Source organism: Manis javanica, chromosome 11 (genome assembly GCF_040802235.1).
Source record: "Manis javanica isolate MJ-LG chromosome 11, MJ_LKY, whole genome shotgun sequence".
In the NCBI taxonomy this organism is placed as follows: Eukaryota; Metazoa; Chordata; class Mammalia; order Pholidota; family Manidae; genus Manis; species Manis javanica.
Window position 1 is genome coordinate 80,858,081 of NC_133166.1, and position 19,362 is coordinate 80,877,442.

The following is a 19,362-nucleotide window of genomic DNA, read 5'->3' on the forward strand; positions in this document are numbered from 1 at the left end:
CTCCCCATTTTACAGACAAGAAACCGGAAGCCCTTAATCAAGCAGATGGTGGCTGGATGGAGACTAGAACGTGGCTCCTGTCACATTGCTCCCACCACCAGCAGGCATGCAGACCAAGTACCCGACAAGAGACAGCAGTCACTCTGGGGATAATTTAGACATTCCCAGTGTAGCAGCATTTTGGTTGATATATGTGATGCTATAGAAAAATGAAGGGTATTCACTACTTAAGTTTTATAATACAGCCTTCTTCCCTCTGCCCTTGCTGGACACCTCCACTGCCCCGATGTGTGGGCCTTCCACCACCCTCCACCTGCCTTCATGGTCCCCCTTCAGGGTCTCTGCAGTGGCAGATGGCTCATGTGCCCACTTCCCAAGGGCTTGCCGGGAGCCTGCCGGGAGCCCTATTTAATCCCACTGACTCTGAGCACTCCCGTTTCCTCTTACTTTCTTCCTAACATGGGACATCATGCAACTTACTACCTAATTCACTTGCCTACTTACTTATTACTCTTCGACCCACTAGAACATAAGCTCTGTGTATCTGTGTAGGCCTGCATCCTTGTAAATGTTTTTTCCCTGTTGTAGCCACAACATCTAGAATAGTGCCTGGCACACAGCAGGAGCTTAAAATATTTGCTGAATTGTAGGAGTGAACAAAAGGAGTGTTCCAGAGAATGATCACACCGTGCAAGTGGGTGCCACCATGAGGAGAGGGTCCTGGGCAGGGACAGAGGGAGGAAGGGCTTCCTAAGGGACACGCAGATACCACTTGGCCTTAGCTACTTTCTGCACCTCAGCTAAGAGTTCTCCTCCAGGACAAAACTCCATGAGAATAGGATGAATTAGTCACTGTGGCAACAGAATATTAATAAATGACCTTAAAATATAACCATTTTCCCAAATATTACATTGAGTCAATCAAAAAGGGATTCTGCTCTCATATACTGACAAATCTCTACTCTGAATTTAACACCAGAATTAACCAATTTTGAATAAAGATCTTTAACACCAAAGTTGGCCAACAGTTCATATTAAAGCAGGTGCAAACTCAGGAACACTTTTGTTTCAGTCACCCCCAAGCCCTCCCCCCACACAGCAGACTTCGGATAAGGTCCTGAGGCTTCGGAAAAATGAGGACATATTTCTCTTCCATTTCTATTTAGATGCAGCAGGAAGAACCCAAAGGCCCTGTAGGTGGAGTGCCAAGAGCTCCTTGTATTAGAAATGCTACAATGTTGCCCAGCTTTCTTCCTATGGTCCAAGATCTGGTGACCTGTCCAAAAAGGCAAACTTCTGGGCTCTGAACAGGTCCAGTTCACCAAGACAATGAACTAGAAAGATGTCTCAATTTTCTGAATCGCACCTGAACTTTTCTCCCTCTGTCTAATTCAACAGCTACCTGAACTGAATTCATTCACCCATCTGCATCCCTCTCACTACACTTTTTATTTTCTTGAATCAGTGTGTTACAACATTCAAGAGAAATTATATCAAAATACTCCCTTCCAAATCATGAGCAGACAGGTAGGAATTTTAGAGTGTCAAGAGCTTACGATGACATATGTGTACAGAATAACTGTACTGCAAAATGAAGGGAAAAGGGATGTGAACAGCTGAGAGAAGACAGACAAATGTTGAGAAGAAGGCAAATAATAAAGAATAAAAGTAAGAAAAGAAGAAGGTATAGGGAGGAGAAAGACTAAAGAGAAGCACGAGGAGTGGCCAAAAATGCTGTGAGTAGAGAGAAGTTGGCAGGCTGGGTGCAAATAACAAGCTGGTTTCTGAGTGGCGACTCAGGGCCAGAGTCACTGGGCAGGTGAGTTTGAGAAATCCCCTCAGTTCTAACATTCTTTGATCACCCCTCACACAAACTCTGGTGGCATTTGTTACCAGCACTCTCCTCTCCCAGGATCCGGAGACTCTTTGGAGAATTGTAGCTACTAAGCCTTGGAACAGCCAGCCAGTCTCATTACATATTTATTGATCAATAGGACAGTTGCTTTTAAAAAGTCGCCCAGTGAGAACTCTTGCAAGGGTACATTTGAAACTGCCAACTCCTTCATCCACCTTCTTCACAATTAAAAAACTAGACTGCTTTTTTTTTTATAAAAACATTACCATGACAGAAAATAGGAGAAAGAACATTCCTGACAAAACTTGAAGTGTTCTAAATAATCTAAATTTTGGGGCCCCCCATAATTTCAAATACATTTCAGAAATCATCTTTATCATCATAAAAAAGCCTGTGGTGGATCAAATAAAACATACTTGGATGAGTTTTACATTTGTGGAGAGAAGACTATGAGACAATAAATAGGATATACCTCACTGCTATGCATGGAAAATAAGTCACCCCTTCAAGATATGTAAACTATGCCTTCTAAAAATGAATTAAGCAGTGTCTAAAGAACTTGAAACTTTAAAAATGCACTTATATAAAATTATTACATTACAGCTTCTTTAATGGTGTACATTGATTTGATTCAAATGTAGTCAATTTAAGTTAAAGAGAATGTATTAAACTTCATCTAAATAGCATGGCTTATAATTAGCTGTCTGATAAAGGTAGGTGTTTTATTTCTGCTATGCCATATCCTCCCAGAAATGAAGATGGGGTTAACATGTCATTTTCCTAGAAAGGGCTAACCCTAAGTTGTGCTTATTTGATTATTTAATCAATCACCTGCCCCTCATTGCCAAATAAGGATATATACACTTGCATATGTAGGAAGAAAATGCAGGCCAATTTTACCAAAAAATAAAAAATAAAAAAGAGAACTATCTATAAGAGATAATGGTCCACCTGTTCTAGTACATTTCATCCCTTAATCAAGTAGAAGCTGAGAGAACTCTATCAAACTCTTCCATGGCCCTAAATTTATAGAATTTCTTCATTACCTCAACTGAATGCATATTAAAGCATTTGTACTAATCCTGGACAGAGGATGATGATACCGTACTTGGGTTAATCACACAAATCTCTTCTACTAGGAACCATCTGGAACGCTTCTTTTGGATATCAGAGGCCAGAAAAGTCATGCTTCTCTAAGATGCTTGCTTTTAATCTCATGGACACAAGGGATGATTCAGGAACCCGAGGGGTAAGTTTCCAACTGCCTTTAAAAACTTCAGATCCTTCTGAAATATATTTTAATATGCTCACATCTTTATTTTACTGTTCCATCCTAAATTCCCTTCATTTTGATCTATTTTCTTTCATAATCCTTAGATATTTTGTACACCTTAGGTATTTATAAACTGATCAAATCTTTTTTTGGCACAAAGGTGAGTTACAATTCTGTCAGCCAGCATGTAAACATAATTTTTAGGATTTCTAGGCAAAAAGTCTCTACCAGCACTCCTTCTGGACACTTCTCTCCAGGAGCTTGTATGCCCAAGTTGCCTTTCAAAAAATCCACACCCCACTCGCTCTAGCAAGAAGGATCAAACCCCCCCATTCACGTCTGGACACCCTGCTTCTGTCCATAAATTTGAAATTTTAATTTAATTATATCTTTGATTTTGTGCATATCTCTTGATACTGAAACTTGGTATTGAACCCCTAAAATAGTCCGTATTTTAACACACACAAAACTCTCCCCCTCAAATGCCTGTATTAATGTGCTAAGTAGGTATTTTACTTGTTTAGATCTTTTTCAACAGAAAATCTTGATTTATTCCCTCAAGTTTTAGGTATATACTATGTGCTCAGAAGTCTTAAAATGTTGGAGTCTACAAGGAAGACAGATATTGTATAAATAGCAAAATTACAATACATAAATAATTCAAATGATATAAATAATAATCAAATGCCACAGAACTCCAGAAAAAAGAACTTGGTGGGGTACAGGGGGTGGGGAGAAAATTGCATCTTATAAATGAAAACAAGTAAGAAAACAAGATAAATGGGAAGCTTTTCTTCTTCATGTTCCTGCCACCAACTTTTGAAAGACGCTGCCTCCGAATCTCCTTTCAGCTAGCCTTACCCTTCCAGGTGGCATTCTATAGACTCCAAAGGTTGATTTTTAACACCTTAGGCTCCTCTGTGGAGACAAACCAACTGGGTAGGGAGCCAAAATGGAAGCAAAATATCTCAGGAATCTGCATCCCTTCCACAGCAAGTTGGTGGGAAGGGGCACCAAGGGTTCACCTTGGCCTCTACATTCAAACTCATATAGAAGATGGCGGCTTCCTTCACCAATATACGAAGGTGGAGAAAAGACTCTTTCACAGAAGAGATTATGTAAAATCAACATAAGGTAGAAGAGGCAGCACCTCCAATCTGTACTCACTGAACCTGTGAATTAATAGCCAATATTAAGAACTGGAAGACAAAAAACAATGGCAAAAAAACAAGTTCTCAACATTCTAAGATAGAACAGTACATCTTCTTCAAAAGAAAAAAGTCATTGATTTCTTTTTACTTTGAATTAAAATTGAAAGGGGCCACATACAGCAAATAGTGGTTTTTTTAACTATGATGTCACTATACAAAAACATGTAGCAATCAGTTGTCAGGTGCATCACAAATGCTTTATTACATTAATAATTACATTATGAAAGTTTGCGATTTATATATGTGTTTTATTAAAAAAGAGTAACTGCATGCAATGTTTTCACTCTATTATTTACATTCTCTTTCTTACAACTAACCGACTGGCTGACTAGGAGGGAGAGGATAGTGTGGTCCCCTGCATGAGAATGCTCCGTGCAGTTACAGCAGGAGAAGTTTAGAAAGTGCCATTAGATCATCTGGACAAAAAGATGCAACATGTTTGATTTTATAACAGATCAAAAGAAGAAAAACAAGTCGCTATGTGGAATGGTTTTCTACTTACCTCCATCATCCTCTTCAAGAATGCATATTTTTTAAAGGAGACAAGTTATTATATTAAAATCACTTGCTCTGACATTTTCCAAGGTACATCAAATAACAAAGACAAAACTAGATAACAAACTTCCTGGTTTACAAACTAGGTACCAATTGGAACTCTCATCTTTTACCCAATGGGGAGATACTCAGACTGTCACTAATCTGGTGCTCCTCCAGTATACATCAATGACATAAAATGTTTCATAACATGTTTTAAAGTACCCTAAAACTTTAGAGGGTAGTATCAATGTTTCAGAGAAGTTGACAAAGATAGATAACACTAGAGAAGAAAAAATATCACCTTAATCAATGACATAAACACACAATATATGAACAACTGTTAAAAGAACTCTCCATGAAATGGATCAATTCTACTATATTCATACCTATTTCCTACCATTAATTTTTAACATAAATAGAAGTGTGCTTAATGTGATCAATACTTTCAGCTGTGTGCTTTTCTTTTTAAAACTAAACTTGCTTTTATACGCTTGCTTTATTTGCATCTGTAATATTTTTAGGACCCCTCATCTCTGAAGATCTTTGCATTAAGGAATCCTATACCTTGGCCCCTGATCAATTGTACTCTGTGTTGTGAGAAACTCAGAGCCCTACATGGAATGTTTCCCACTTCCTATCTCTCACTTATTGTTCATTTCAGGGAGTACAATCCACCTAGTGAACACTAAATAGTGTTTCAAAAGCATCAGACATTAAAAAGGAGATATGCTGGGTTAGGTGTAGGTCCTCATTCAGCGCCTCTCAGCATAAGGAAGAAAAGAGGTAAATGCATCCCTCCAGAGACTAGGATAGATACAGGAGGTTATGAGCACTTAGTTCCCTTTGCAGACCTTTGGGCAGGGGCCTGGATTAGATTGACACTGTGAGTCGTTGGTTTTAAAGGGAATTGGTGAGGAAGAACAGCAAGCACTTAAACCAAGCCAGACACTGCATTCTGCATGCTAATGCTATGCTTTAAAACACATAAACTCATATAATTCTTAAAACAGCCCTATGCAGTAGCTGTTATCACCATTTTACAGTTGAGGAAACTGAGTACAGTGGTTTGGAAACTTGCCCAAGGTTACAAAGCTGGAAAGTGGCCAAGCCCAAATGCCATGCTCTTTACTACACTCTTTCACTACATATGCAAATTAAGTTCCCAATAACTATCTTTCTCTCCATAGGCCAATGGGGGTGGGGGTGGGGATCAAAATTCTGAACTCTAACAACTATGCTACCATTTAGGAAAATTTGGTGAGGGAGAGATTTCTGAACAGTTCCAATGACCTTCTATTTGTTCTTCCCTTAGAGATCAGATGTCAATATTCCAGATCAGTCCACCAAGAAGTTGGGTATTTGTAAAGCCAAAATGAAAAAAAAGGGGGAAAAAAGAAATAAAACAACTAAATTCCATAAAACATTAATTCTGTACAGTGAATATACTTTCCTACTTTCAGTCTCCATATAAAGATGATGTTAATCTTATTCTATCTTCCCAGCTAACAGTACAAAATACTTCAAGACAACAAAGGGTACAATGAGAAAAAGCAAACAAAAAGAAAAATTTTAAGAAAAATAAGTATTACATCTGAGTGCTGTACAATTTTTAAGATTGGTTGAAATATAGATTTTGTAAAACTTGTATCTCTCTTGTGCCTCTCCCAGTTAGCTCTGAAAGAAAAGGAAAGGAGAACAGCACAAAGAAAGCAGAAAGGGCAAAGAGTCGGAGGGAAGAGTAAGGGGACCAGCACCTTTGAGGGTAACTGACAGAAACTTCCCTTCAGAGCTCTCTTAGCTTGAATACGACATGCACGTTTAACCCTGGGTAGTGGCTACAGCTGGATGCCTGAAGCAGTGGTTCTCAAATTAGTACATTCAGCAGTAACTGGACAATTCCATGTCCTATGCCCCAAAATTCTAACTCAACAGCCTTGAAGGTAGGGAACAGGAATTTTCAGTTTAACAGGCTTCCCAGTGACTTTACTTATCTACGGGTTGGAACCTAAGAAATACTCAGAAGAGAAATGCAGACTGACTACCCAGGGAGCCCCACACAAATATGCTTACATTACACACTTTGAGAACATTCCCTGTTCCTGGGTCCTACCTGTTTCAGCATCCTTGGGCCTGTGTTCTTCAGGGGTCTTTGAAGGTGGCCAAACAGATGGGACTCGCCTAGGAAAGTGCCCTTCTGTGTAATCCAGTGAGTGTGTAGGTTGACTGACTGCAGCCCAGGTGTAAAGCTGATCTTGCTGTATTAGAAAAAAAAAAAAATTTAAAGCTATTTTAATTGAATCATGAAAAAAATGAAGTCTTCCGGGTTGATATACTGCAACTTCATTTCCGTCATACATGTACATAGATGGGGTGTGTGTATACATGTGCATGTATACATAAAATATTAAAACAGCATTTTATACTCATCAATATAGATTCATAACAAGATCATTCTTTCACACAGTCATTTCATTTTCATAACCATATTTGTCTTAACTTCTCCTCCATAATAGAATCTAAGTCTCTTTCTTTGCTAGAAGAGGTGCCACAAGGGACTGCAGGGAATAAGATTGGAAATCCAGGTAGTCAGCTGGATGGCTCCCTGAACTAGCATCTTTGATACATTTGAATGCATGTATCTTTAAAATCTGGTGAAGCAATTTTAGCAAAGTCAAAGGACAGGCTGTACTTGGGCTGGACAATAAAAGCATCCCTGCCTTCAACAGCAAAAAGCCCAGGAAACCAACTCATCTGGGGTCCAGGTTGGGAAATGTTTGGGAAAGAAACCATGAAAAAGTAAACAAGCCTGCCAAGAGTTAGAGAATTGGACAGGATCTCCAGACAAAGAAAGCTTTTCCTCACTGCAGACCAACAGAATCTGGGCAGAATGAGAAGGCTCACAACTACATCTAGTGCCAGGGACAAAGTGGGAATCTCACAAGGGAGGCCACTCAGTGGCCTATAAATACCTTGGAAAACTGCTCATTAGGATTTCAGGACAACAAGCTCAACCATTTTAGCATGCATGTGCTCCATATATGCATGCCCTAGGTTCTCTTTGTAACATTTTCCTTACTTATAGGTATATTTCCCTATAACATACAGTAAAGCAAAGAGAATAACAGTATGGTAGCAGTCACAAGCACACTAAAAACAAAAGCCATTTATCTGGAGACTATAAAGTAAACTGAGTTAACCGTCAGACAGGCATTATTTCCACAATCTGTTTAACAAACTAATACAAGAAATTCATAGACTATTCTTCATCATCGACAGTAAGACACAATGTACAGATCTGTAGTTTAAGCTTTACCTCTGAAGACAGTTATTGGCCCTAACAGATAATTCAGATTCCTGGGATCAGCTAATAACATATCAGAAAATGTCATATTTCAGACCTCGGCAAGCACTTCAACTATTCATATCTTGATCAAGACCAGAGGCTTTGCTATTTAGCATAATGAATATCAGAAATAGCTTTTCATCGATGAAATTGGTGGTTTGTTTAATTAACATGATGTTAGAAATGAGTCCTCACTGGTGAAACTGAAGGAATTCAATTGGGTGGATGGGCAAAAACATCAGAGGATATGCTTACACAAGATCAGAGTAGGACTCTGGCTAAGGGACAGTGCTGCCTCCAGTCACTGGTTCAGGGAAATGCCTCCTTGCCTGTTGCCAACCCTTGGGCACAGAACCCTGCTCCTGCAGCACAGAAGGCTTGCATGGGGAGTGCAGTCAAGCATCTACAAAGTGGCGGGCTGCGCATTCCTTGACTCTTGCCTACAGAGCTTCCCCATCATAAGAACATACCCACTCAGCCTTGGGCTTTGTTTGCTGCATATAAGAGGCAGCACCACCTGCCAGGGGAGAAAGGATTTCACTTTGGATTTCACTATTCATTGAAATACAAAAGCACGCTAAAAGCATTCTATAAAATAACATAAACAACATTAACAAAAAAAAGTTTGGTCGGTCCCCTTGTCTTTCAGCCACACCAGAGCTGTAATGCATTACAGGACTGCGATGGCAACCTCAGAACCTCTCCATGACCTCATGGCTCCACTACCAGAAAATAAGCAAAACACACATTTCTTTCATGGTTCTTTATTGCCTTCATAAGCCAACTCTCCCACCTGACCATTATTTCAATTTTTCGATATGCCCCACCACCACCCATCCAGCCCAAGTGATTGCTCCATGTTTTCTAAAGCTCCACTCAACTAGCCTGTCCCCAGGCCTCCCACACATGGAATCTGATCAACCTTTGGAAGTCTAGCCGAAGTCCCTCCTCACCTGAACCACCACTGAATCAGGACACTAACAGCACATCTGCCGCCTCTCATTTGACAAAGGATGATCTGCTCTCTGTGGTGGTGGCCTACCACTTTGCCAAGCATATCTCAGCTTTCCTCAGATTGACTGATAGCTCCTTCAGCATGCGAACTATATACCTACGTCCTGAAAATCTGCCCCCCACGCTGGGCAATGTTATAAGAACTGCGTACAAACCACTTCACATCTACTGAATTCACACATTTGTCAGATCAAAAGAGAATGGCTTGTCAGTATGAACAGAGGCTGTAGGCAGTAAACTCATTTTCTTCATTTGCTTAACATGGTACAAAAGGGTACTTTGTGGTCATCCTCTGGAAAACAAAGGTGTCAAGTTATCTGTCATTAATCTAAATCTACTGACAATCACACAACATAACAAAAATATGGACTAGGTAAAACACCTAGCATATAATCAGGGCCACACCCTAGACAATTCTCATACCTTTATGAAGCCTCAATGATCTCATGAGTAAGTCACAAAAAATGCCTGCCCTGGTCTTTTTTATAGGGCTGGCATGAGGCAAAGCAAATACTATGTGGCAAGATCTATGAGAACTACATGGTGTTATTCAAAAATAACACACCATGAATACTACTTGTCTTGACTTTTTAAAATCTATGTTTGATTAGAATAATCACACATTATTTCCTGTATTTAAAAAAGTCCTCTTCAGAGGAATTCAAAATCATGATCATATGTACACATCAAGACACAGAATTAGCACTAAAACTTTGCTTTATGAGAAGCTAGTTGAGCAAACTTTAGTCTCAAGTTTTCTTGGCATCTGTGCTGATTGCCACTAAGTTTTGCACATTCAATTAATAATTGCCTTGCGGCATTTCCTCACCCATTCATGAATGTCTTTTTCTCTATTGTATTTCTGTTTAACATTTCAGAAATGCATTTGCTATTTTCCCAAGTAGGGTTATAAGCTCCTTGCTCCAGTTATTGTATCAAATATCCCTTGTTTTCTCCAGGATATTATTCTGTATACATACAGATGCACAATGAGCATTAAGGAACTACAAGGGCCAAGATTAATACAAATTATCTTTTAACAAATCAAACCACAGTTTTCTATCTGTGTTAAAACAGGGATATGTTTCTCGTGGCATTACTCCACTCCCCTAAATTCTTAATATCTGTTTGACTTTTGTTGAACTGTATTATTTCTTCCTATTAAAGAAAAGAAACACAAGCTTTCTACAATAGGTAGATCAGGAGATTTAAAATCACCACTGAGAAGTGGCATAAATAGTAGTCCACAGGCCTGCTATCTCAAAAAAGAAAAAAGAAGTTACTTTTAGGAGATATGTCCCCATCTTTTAACTGTCATAAATTACAACCCTGAAAATAACTCAGACCTATAATCCACAGATTATTTTAGAGAGCCCAGTAGAAAATAACAATGTTCAAAGTTAGGCATTCTATGAGTACAGCATAGAGATATTGCTAGCCAAGATGACAGTTTGGTTATGACCTTAAAATATTTCAGGTTAAAATTTTTATGATAATGGTATATGCTAGAAAATTTCATTGCCCACTAGTCTGTATTTCAAAGCAGAGACTGAATCACTCTCTGAAGGGAACTACTGCCCCTCCCATTGCTGTCCCTATGACTCATCATGAGTGAGATGGGGTGTCCATACATGCAGTAATAAACCTTTGGGTTCCACTTTCTAAGAAGCTCTCAGCACTGCCCAAGTTCAAGTGTCTATCAAAGCCAATGGATCTATATTTGAGTGGCAAAACACAGTAACTGTATCCCAGACATTCCAGGAAATACAATCTCTCACCAAATACCAAAAGTTTGGCTGAGAAAGAAATGTAAATACATGCCCAAAAAGATGTATCTCATCCACTTCTTTATGTATACTCTACCTACCCAGAGAGTGCATACATAAAACCTACCTCAGTACCTACACCCGGCCAAACTGGCCTCAAGAATTCCTTTAACTCAACTGTGCTTGGTAGTGACCTCCAAGAAAAAAAGGCTGCAAGGTTCACCAGAAGAAAACTACCGAATATATCCATGCCATTGCACAATATTTTCTGTAGAAGGGTTCTGAAAATAAACTTATTTTTTATCTTAGAACTTAATGGCTTCATCTGAAGAATGAAATAGTTGGATGGTATTCTGAGTTTATTTGTGTTTTTTTAGTTTTATGGACCATTGTGTTGATCAAATTTGCTTTTTGTTTTCCCTATTAGAAAAACTCAAATATGTAAAAGGCCCACCTACCATGTAAGTATATATTTGTGGTTCTAGAATATATGTTTTTGATTAGCCTCATTCCTAGTTCCACTTGATGTTCCTCCCAGTTTTGTTTTGTTTTGTTCTCTTCACTGTGATAGCTAATTTTTATTACCTTGTGGTATCTTATTTTTCTTACTGTACATACTTTTTGGAATAAAGTGTCAATAAACACATTATTAGTATTAGGGAAATTATGGAAAATCCATTTTTTATGTTAATTTATTTAAACATTTTATAAGAATACTTGGGTGGCTAAGAGGTAGATCCACTCATAGTAGACTAAATTGTACTCACAAGATTTTGGTTTGCATCGATCATTTAATGGTTAAAAAGAAGCACAATAGCATAATTGTATAGAATTGCTTTGAGGCAAAACAAATAAAATCTAATCAATACCATATACATCAGGATCCACTGAGAATATATATATATCTTTTTCTTTGAATGTTTTATGTAATCACAGGGCACATGCATATATAAATAACACACCATAGATATCTTTAAAATCATTACATCATCTTCACACTTACAGTTTGTATTTCTGCCACAACATCTTGATTCAACTAACATTAAAATATAGCCATTTAATCACCTCTAGACAGAACACTTCAAATCAACTAAATCCCTAAATGTACTTCAAAGTGATCTTGGAATGTTAGTGCCCCAGCTCCCTGGCAAAAGCAAACACAAATCCTATCAGGAAATAGATTGTATAAATCTAGGCATCTGCACAACACAAATTTAAAAAACTGAAACATGGAGACACATATCAAAATTAAAAGAAAATCAATAGAAAAATAGACAACAAAAAAAGACATAAAGGTGCCTCAGATATTGATGTTAGACACACATTTTAAATAATTGTTTAATCTCTTCAAGAAAATAAAAGACAAAATATAGAATTTCAATACAATACAAAATATAGAATTTCAGCAATAAGAAAACTGAGAAATCCTAGAGCTGAAATAAGAAAACCACCATTAAAATACTCAGTAGACTTGTTTTACAGAAGCAACTGAATATAGAATCAGTTTACTTAAGGGAGATAACACAATATCTAAAATGAACCACACAGAGCAAAAGGATGGCAATTATTTCAGAGAGAATGAGAGCCATAAATACAGTGAGAAAATCTAACCTATGTATAACTGGAATGCCAAAGAGGAAAATGGAGAGAGAATAACCTAGAATCATCATTTGAAGAGATGTCATGGCTGATGATATTGTAAAATGAGAGAAGGCATTCAAACCACTGAATTCAGAAGCCTTATGAAACCTAGAAGAATAGACGTAAAGGAAACCACACGTGGGTAACTAGAGTAAAACTTCTGGAGAAAAAAAAGTCAAAATAAAATCTATAAGCAGTCATAAAAAAACAGGTTACCTTCAAAGAAGCAATAAATGAACTATTTTTATTAAAAAGCCAGTGCCACTGGAAGATAGAAGATAAGTGGAGTGATCTTTTTTAAATGCTGAAACAGCCTACTGGAGTTCTATGCCCTGTAAAAGTATCTTTCAAAAAGTAAATGAAAGAAATCTATTTTAAGACAATAAATACTAAAGAATTTGTGAAACTGGCAGATCTGCACTAAAGAAAACACAAAAAAATGTGCTAATGAGGCAGAAAGTCATCCCAACAGAAGCCTAGAGACAGAGGAAGAAAGAAAACAAAGAAAAAAGATTAAGTAAAGACTGACACTTAATATTTTATTGGGTTAAATAGAATTAAAAGAACAGTATGCAACATGGGAGTAGAATACATTAAGTTCAGGGAATTTAAGTTTGCTTTATTTGTCTGGAAGTGTGTGAAAATAACAAAATAAAGCAAACATATTGTTTTCAAAGATAGTCAGCAAAATAATGGTAAGAGTGTGTAATTTTCAAACAGCCAGAGGGAAGAATGAAATAGTAAAATCATTAGAATTAACAAATGAACTTAGTGAAGTCACAGGCTACAAAATTCAAATACATAAACCTGTTGCATTTCTATACACAAATAATGAACTAGCAGAAAGAGAAATTAAGGAAAAAATCCCATTTACAATGGCACTGGAAAGAATCAAATATCTAGGAATAAATCTAACCAAGGAGGTAAAAGACCCGTACTCTGAAAACTATAAGATACTGATAAAAGAAACTGAAAAAGATGCAAATAAATGGAAAACACCATGTTCATGAATAGGATATTGTAAAATGGCCATAATAACCAAAGTGATCTTTGGTCATTGCAATCCCAATGAAAATACCAATGGCAAAAAAAAAAAAAAAATGGTATTTTTCACTGACCTAGAATAAATAACCCTAAAAATTATGTGGAACCATAAAAGGCCCTAAGTTGGCAATCTTAAGAAAGAACAAAGCTGGAAGCATCATGCTCCCTGATTTCAAACTATACTACAAAGTGACAGTAATCAAAACACTATGATACTGACACAAAAAAAGACACACAGACACATAGAACAGAATGGATCCCCCAGAAATAAACCCACACTTATATTATCAATCACAACAAAGGAAGCAAAAACATACAATAGGGAAAAGACCGTCTGTCTCTCCAATAAATGGTGTTGTAGGGAAACTGGATGATACATGCAAAAAGAATAAAAATGGATCACTTTCTTCCACCATACAAAAAAATGAACTGAAAATGGATTAAAAACCTAAATGTGAGACCAGAAACCATAAAACACCTAAAAAAAAAATTAGCAGTGAACTCTTAGATATTGGCCTTACCAAATTCTTTCTGGCTATGTCTCCCCAGGCAAGAAGACCTAAGCAAAAACAAACAAGTGGTACTACATCAAACTAAAAGCTTTTGAACAGCAAAGGAAACTGTCAACAAAACAAAAAGGCAAGCTACTTATATTTGCAAATGATATATCCAATAAGGGGTTAATATTCAAAATATATAAAGAACTCATATAACTTAACACCAAAAAAAAAATCTAATTTAAAAATGGGCAGTGGACGTGAAGAAACATTCTTCCAAAGAAGACATACAAATGGCCAACAGACACATGAAAAGCTTAACATCACTAGTCATCAGGGAAATGCAAATCAAAACTACAGTGAGATGTCACCTCACACCAGTCAGAATGGCTAGTATCAACAAGACAAGAGACAACAAGTGTTGGCAAGGGGTTGGAGAAACGGGAACCCTCCTGGACCATAAGTGTGATTGTTGGTTAGTGCAGCCATTATGGAAAATATGGAGGTTCCTCAAAAATCAAAAATAGAAATACCACGCAATCCAGCAATTCTATTTCTGGGCATTTTCCTGAAGAAAACAAAAACACTAATTGGAAAAGGTACTTACATGTTCATTGCAGCATTATTTACAAAAGTCAAGCTATGAAAGCAAACTAAATGTCCATCAATGGATGAGTGTGTATATATATATACACACACACACACACACACATACACATACACACACACACACATATATATGGTATATATATACACAACGGAATATTAGCCATAAAAAGAATAAAACCTTGCCATTTGTGACAACACAGATGGACCTAGAGGGTATTATGCTTAGTAAAAAAATCAGATATAGAAAGACAAATACCATATTATTTCACTTATATGGTGAAGCAAAACAAACAAACCAAAAATAGACTCATAAACACAGAGAAACAACCAATGGTTACCATGGGTGGGGGGAAGTAAACAGGTGAAGTGGATAAAGAACTACAACCTCCCAACTCTAAAAGACATAAGTCATGGGAATAAAAGTACAGCATAAGGAATATAGTCCATAATATTTTAATAACTTTGTATGGTAACTACACTTATGTGGTGAGCCTTTCATAATTTATTTAATTGCTTAATCATCGTGTTTTACACCTGAAACTAACATAATATTGTAAGTTGACTATATTTAATAAAAAGAGAATTGAAAAAAAAACAGAAATGTACACGAACGCCCATAACAGCATTATCTGATTCACTCAAACGTTAAACAGATACATTCATAAACAGAAGAACAGCTAGATAAAACAGGAAACCTTCATACAATAGAAAAACAATACAAAAATAAACTACAATTCCTCACAAACTTAATGTGAGCAAAAGAAGCAGGCACAAAAGAATATGTACTGTAAGATATTTATTCAGAGTTTCAGAAGCTGGTAAAATTAAACTACAGTGTTTAGGACTGAGACTAGGGTAGTAAAGTCATAAGGAAATGAAGGTTGTGGTTCCCATGTAAGTCAGGACTTGCCTTTGGAAGCAAGAAACAGGGATGAGAAGAATTTTCAGAGATACTGTCAGTGTTTTATTTCTTGACTTGGGCAACAGTTTCACGGTGATGAATCTGTGATACATCATTGAGCTATGCTTTTGCACTTTTCTATTTGTAAGCTGTATTTCCCATTATAAAAGCTTTAAAAAAAAACCACTGAAGTGCCTTGGCACGTATGTTGAAAAATAAACTGACCAAATATATGTAGGTCTGACCCTAGACATTGTGTTTTGTTTCACTGAATCTCTATGCCTACATGTCTATCTTTATGTCCATCCCACACTGTATTAATAAATTTACCACTACCATTGGTCTTGAAATCATGTAGTATTTGTAAGTCTGCCAACTTTGTTGGTCTTTTCCAAAACTCTTTTATCTTTCTAATTTCTTTGAAGTTCAGTATTTATTTTAGAATCAGTTGTCAAGGTCTACAAAATACCTGCTGGGATTTTTATTGGGATTGTGCTGAATTTCTGGATGAATCTGGGAAGAAGTAATGTATTAATATTGAGTCTTCCAATTCATGGTGGCAGACCTCCTGTTTATTTCTTTAAGTTAGGTAGTTTTCAGCATATAGATCTTACCTATATTTTGTTAAATTCATCCCTACAGATTTCATGTTTTTCCAGCTACTGTTTCTTCAACTGTATTTTCCAGTTGTTTGTTGATAGTACATGGAAATACAATTGATTTTCACATGTTCACCTTTACCTCATAAACTTCTTAAATTTACATATTAGTTCTTATGATTGTTTAGTATAGCCATCAAAATTTCTACCTAAACAGTGTCATCTTCACATAGAGAAAGTTTAATTTCTGTCTAGTCTGGTATTTCTTTTTCTTCCCTTGGTTCAATGGCTAGACTCTCTAGTACAATGATTGAGCTGAAGTGGTCCAAGTGGGCATCCTTGCCTTGTTCCCATTCTTAGGGAGAAAACATTCAGTCTTTACCATTGAACCTGATGTCAGCTTCAGATTTTTCAAAGGTTCCACTTATCAAAGTTCGGGAATTCTCTTCTCTTCCTAGTTTGCCAAGAGATTTTTTATTATGAATGGGCATTGAATTTTGTCAAAGGATTTCTCTGCATCTATTAAGATAATTGTTTTCTCCTCTGCACTTTGATTGATTTTCAAATATTAAACCAACCTTGCATCCCTTTTTACATGTTGCTGAATTTAATTTGTAAATATTTTGTTAAGGAATGTCTCATTTATCTCTATCAGGGATACTGTCTGTAGTTTTCTAATGATTTTGCCTGGTTCTGATATCAGGGTAATTTTAGCCTCATAAAATAAAGAGGACAGTGTTCCCTTCTCTATTTCTTGAAGAAGCTTATGTGAGACTTGTATTACTTCTTTAAAGGTTTGGTGGAATTCACCAATAAAGCCACCTCATCCCAGGGCTTTCTTTTTTTTTTTAACAAGCTTGTTTTATTAATGACAAAAAACTTTAAAGGCAGGTAGGAGAGGAACAAACTTAACACTAAAAGAGAACTGTGCATACATATCTATACATCTAAGCAAGTAACTCTTGTTCAATGGGAAAGATTGAAAGAATTGTCAAAGTTCAAGAGAAGGTAAAAACATCCATACTGCCAGGGCCTTCGGCATTTATGAATGTTCAAACCCTCTCAGTGAACACGTAGTTTTTGTGACAAGAACAAAAAAACAAACAAACCAGAAAACAGCAGTCAGAGTTGTCCATAAATGGAATGGTATCTCCTCACACTCTCTGTTCTTAGCCTGAAATGATGGTGTAGAGGGGCTTTCTGATTTTGCATTGAGTTTAGAATAAAGTGCTATTCACTTTGAAGATTAATTTCACTAGCCTTCCACATCTCACAGAAAAAAAAAACAGTATCTGACTCATAGAAGAGTGAAGAACACATTCTGAACTCCATACCAAAAAAAGAGATAGATAGTTGAGGTTTGTAAGGAATGGGATTGCTACTGTCCAACAGAGAAGCCAAGGAAGTTAGAAATTAGGGCTGAAGAAAATAATGTTGAGCCTGGAAAAATGGAGAACACCTTCTAAACGACTAGAGGCCACCTACAGAACACTAATACAATACCTTTTATTTCTAAAGAGGTAGTAGCACTAACTTTAAACTCCAGGGTATCAGATGGAAGATGGATATAAAGAGACATTTTATAAGGTATATTGAGAAAACCACATGAAAAGGTAGTCTTTATAATTCTGTATTAGTTGAATAGACCAACTTCTCAATATCTACTGAGCCTCTGACTTTACTGTACCACAAGTATATTTTGCCATGTAAATAACATATAATTCCAGAAGTAAAGGAAATAAAATAAAACAGAAACAGGAGTTGTACTATTGGCAGTCCCTATCTTTAATTGACATGGGAGTAGCTCAAGTGAGATGTAATATTTCTAATGCACTCTTTTATCTGGAGCCAACAAAAAGATTTGAGAAAAGTCATAATAAAAACTCTTTCCCCACTAACCTCACTGATTATCTTTATGGTCATCCTATGCCTGCTGTTAATCCAAATACTTAAGAAATTAGTTGGAAAGAAGATATCCCATGAGTTCTCTTTGCCAGGCACACTAACACAGTGGTTGGGGAAGAAGTGGTACACACATGAGAATGAGAGTAAGAATTAAGATTCCTAAGAATGAATAATACAATATTAGGCATACAAATGTGGTATTAATTAGCTTGATTCTTAAAAAAGAGATTGCACTTTAATTGAAATACTTTATCAATATTCAGCCTACCGTTTTCTCTACCAGTGATTTTAAGAGAATGTGGACAAAACAGAGGCTACAATGGGGGTTTCAGAAGAAAGCTAGTAACTAATGAGGCACAGTTACAGGACAGGTGCACTGGTCAGTAAAGCACTGCTGAGGGGGTGGGACAGGATCTTGAGATCCTCCCAGTTGGTGGATATATTTGGGCCTGAGGAAAGATGTGGTTATGTGATTCTGAAAAGTTTGGACCTACATTTATAAGTTCGCTTCTGTTCAACTTGACATTCGAATTGTTGGTTGACCATGAAGGAGGAGGAAAAAAGAAATCACTCAAGTCTAAATGCCTCTTTCCTAATCATTCAGGAGGAAACGTCCAACCAACCTTGCTGTGGCATTGATAAGAATAAACATCAATAATGCGCTGGATATCGCCCAGGGAAAGCAGTTGACTTGTCCAAGGTCACAGCAAATCCACAAAATGAAAGCAAGATTCTCTGACATCCAACTAAGCGAATAAATTTTCTTGTAATATACAGAGCTTGTGCTCTGAGACCTTGAAAAATAATGTTTGTTTTTTTAAATCCAAGCTGAATATAACCTGGCATTTGGCTGAATTAAATATTAAACACAGGTTCTAGCATTAACAAGCTAGAAGAAATTTTCTTAAAAAGTAGAAGAGACAGGACCTTGTGGCAATTAGAAGGAACCTTCTGGAGTTTTTAAAAAAACTGATGTAAAACCTGATTCCTACTGCTCATTTTGAACAAGTTACTTAATCTCCCTGAACCTCAATGAGGATGAGATAATTTTTGCAAATCACAGTGTTTCAAGCTCTAGTTGGTGTTCAATAAGTAGTAGCAACTACAGTTATTAATACTACTTAACATAAACATTTACTACCTTCACCTTCAGATAACCCAGACATG

The 19,362-nt window shown here is 36.8% G+C and overlaps 1 protein-coding gene across 2 annotated transcripts in view; it reads right to left on the reverse strand.

Moving 5' to 3' along the window:
- Nucleotides 1-19,362, reverse strand: part of FMN2 (formin 2) — a 321,858-nt gene that overhangs the window by 235,863 nt on the left and 66,633 nt on the right. For both annotated transcript variants that reach the window (XM_073216758.1, XM_073216759.1), the window contains exon 3: nt 6,987-7,131. In XM_073216758.1, the coding sequence (XP_073072859.1) occupies nt 6,987-7,131 (145 nt within the window). The remainder of the gene's footprint in view (nt 1-6,986; nt 7,132-19,362) is intronic.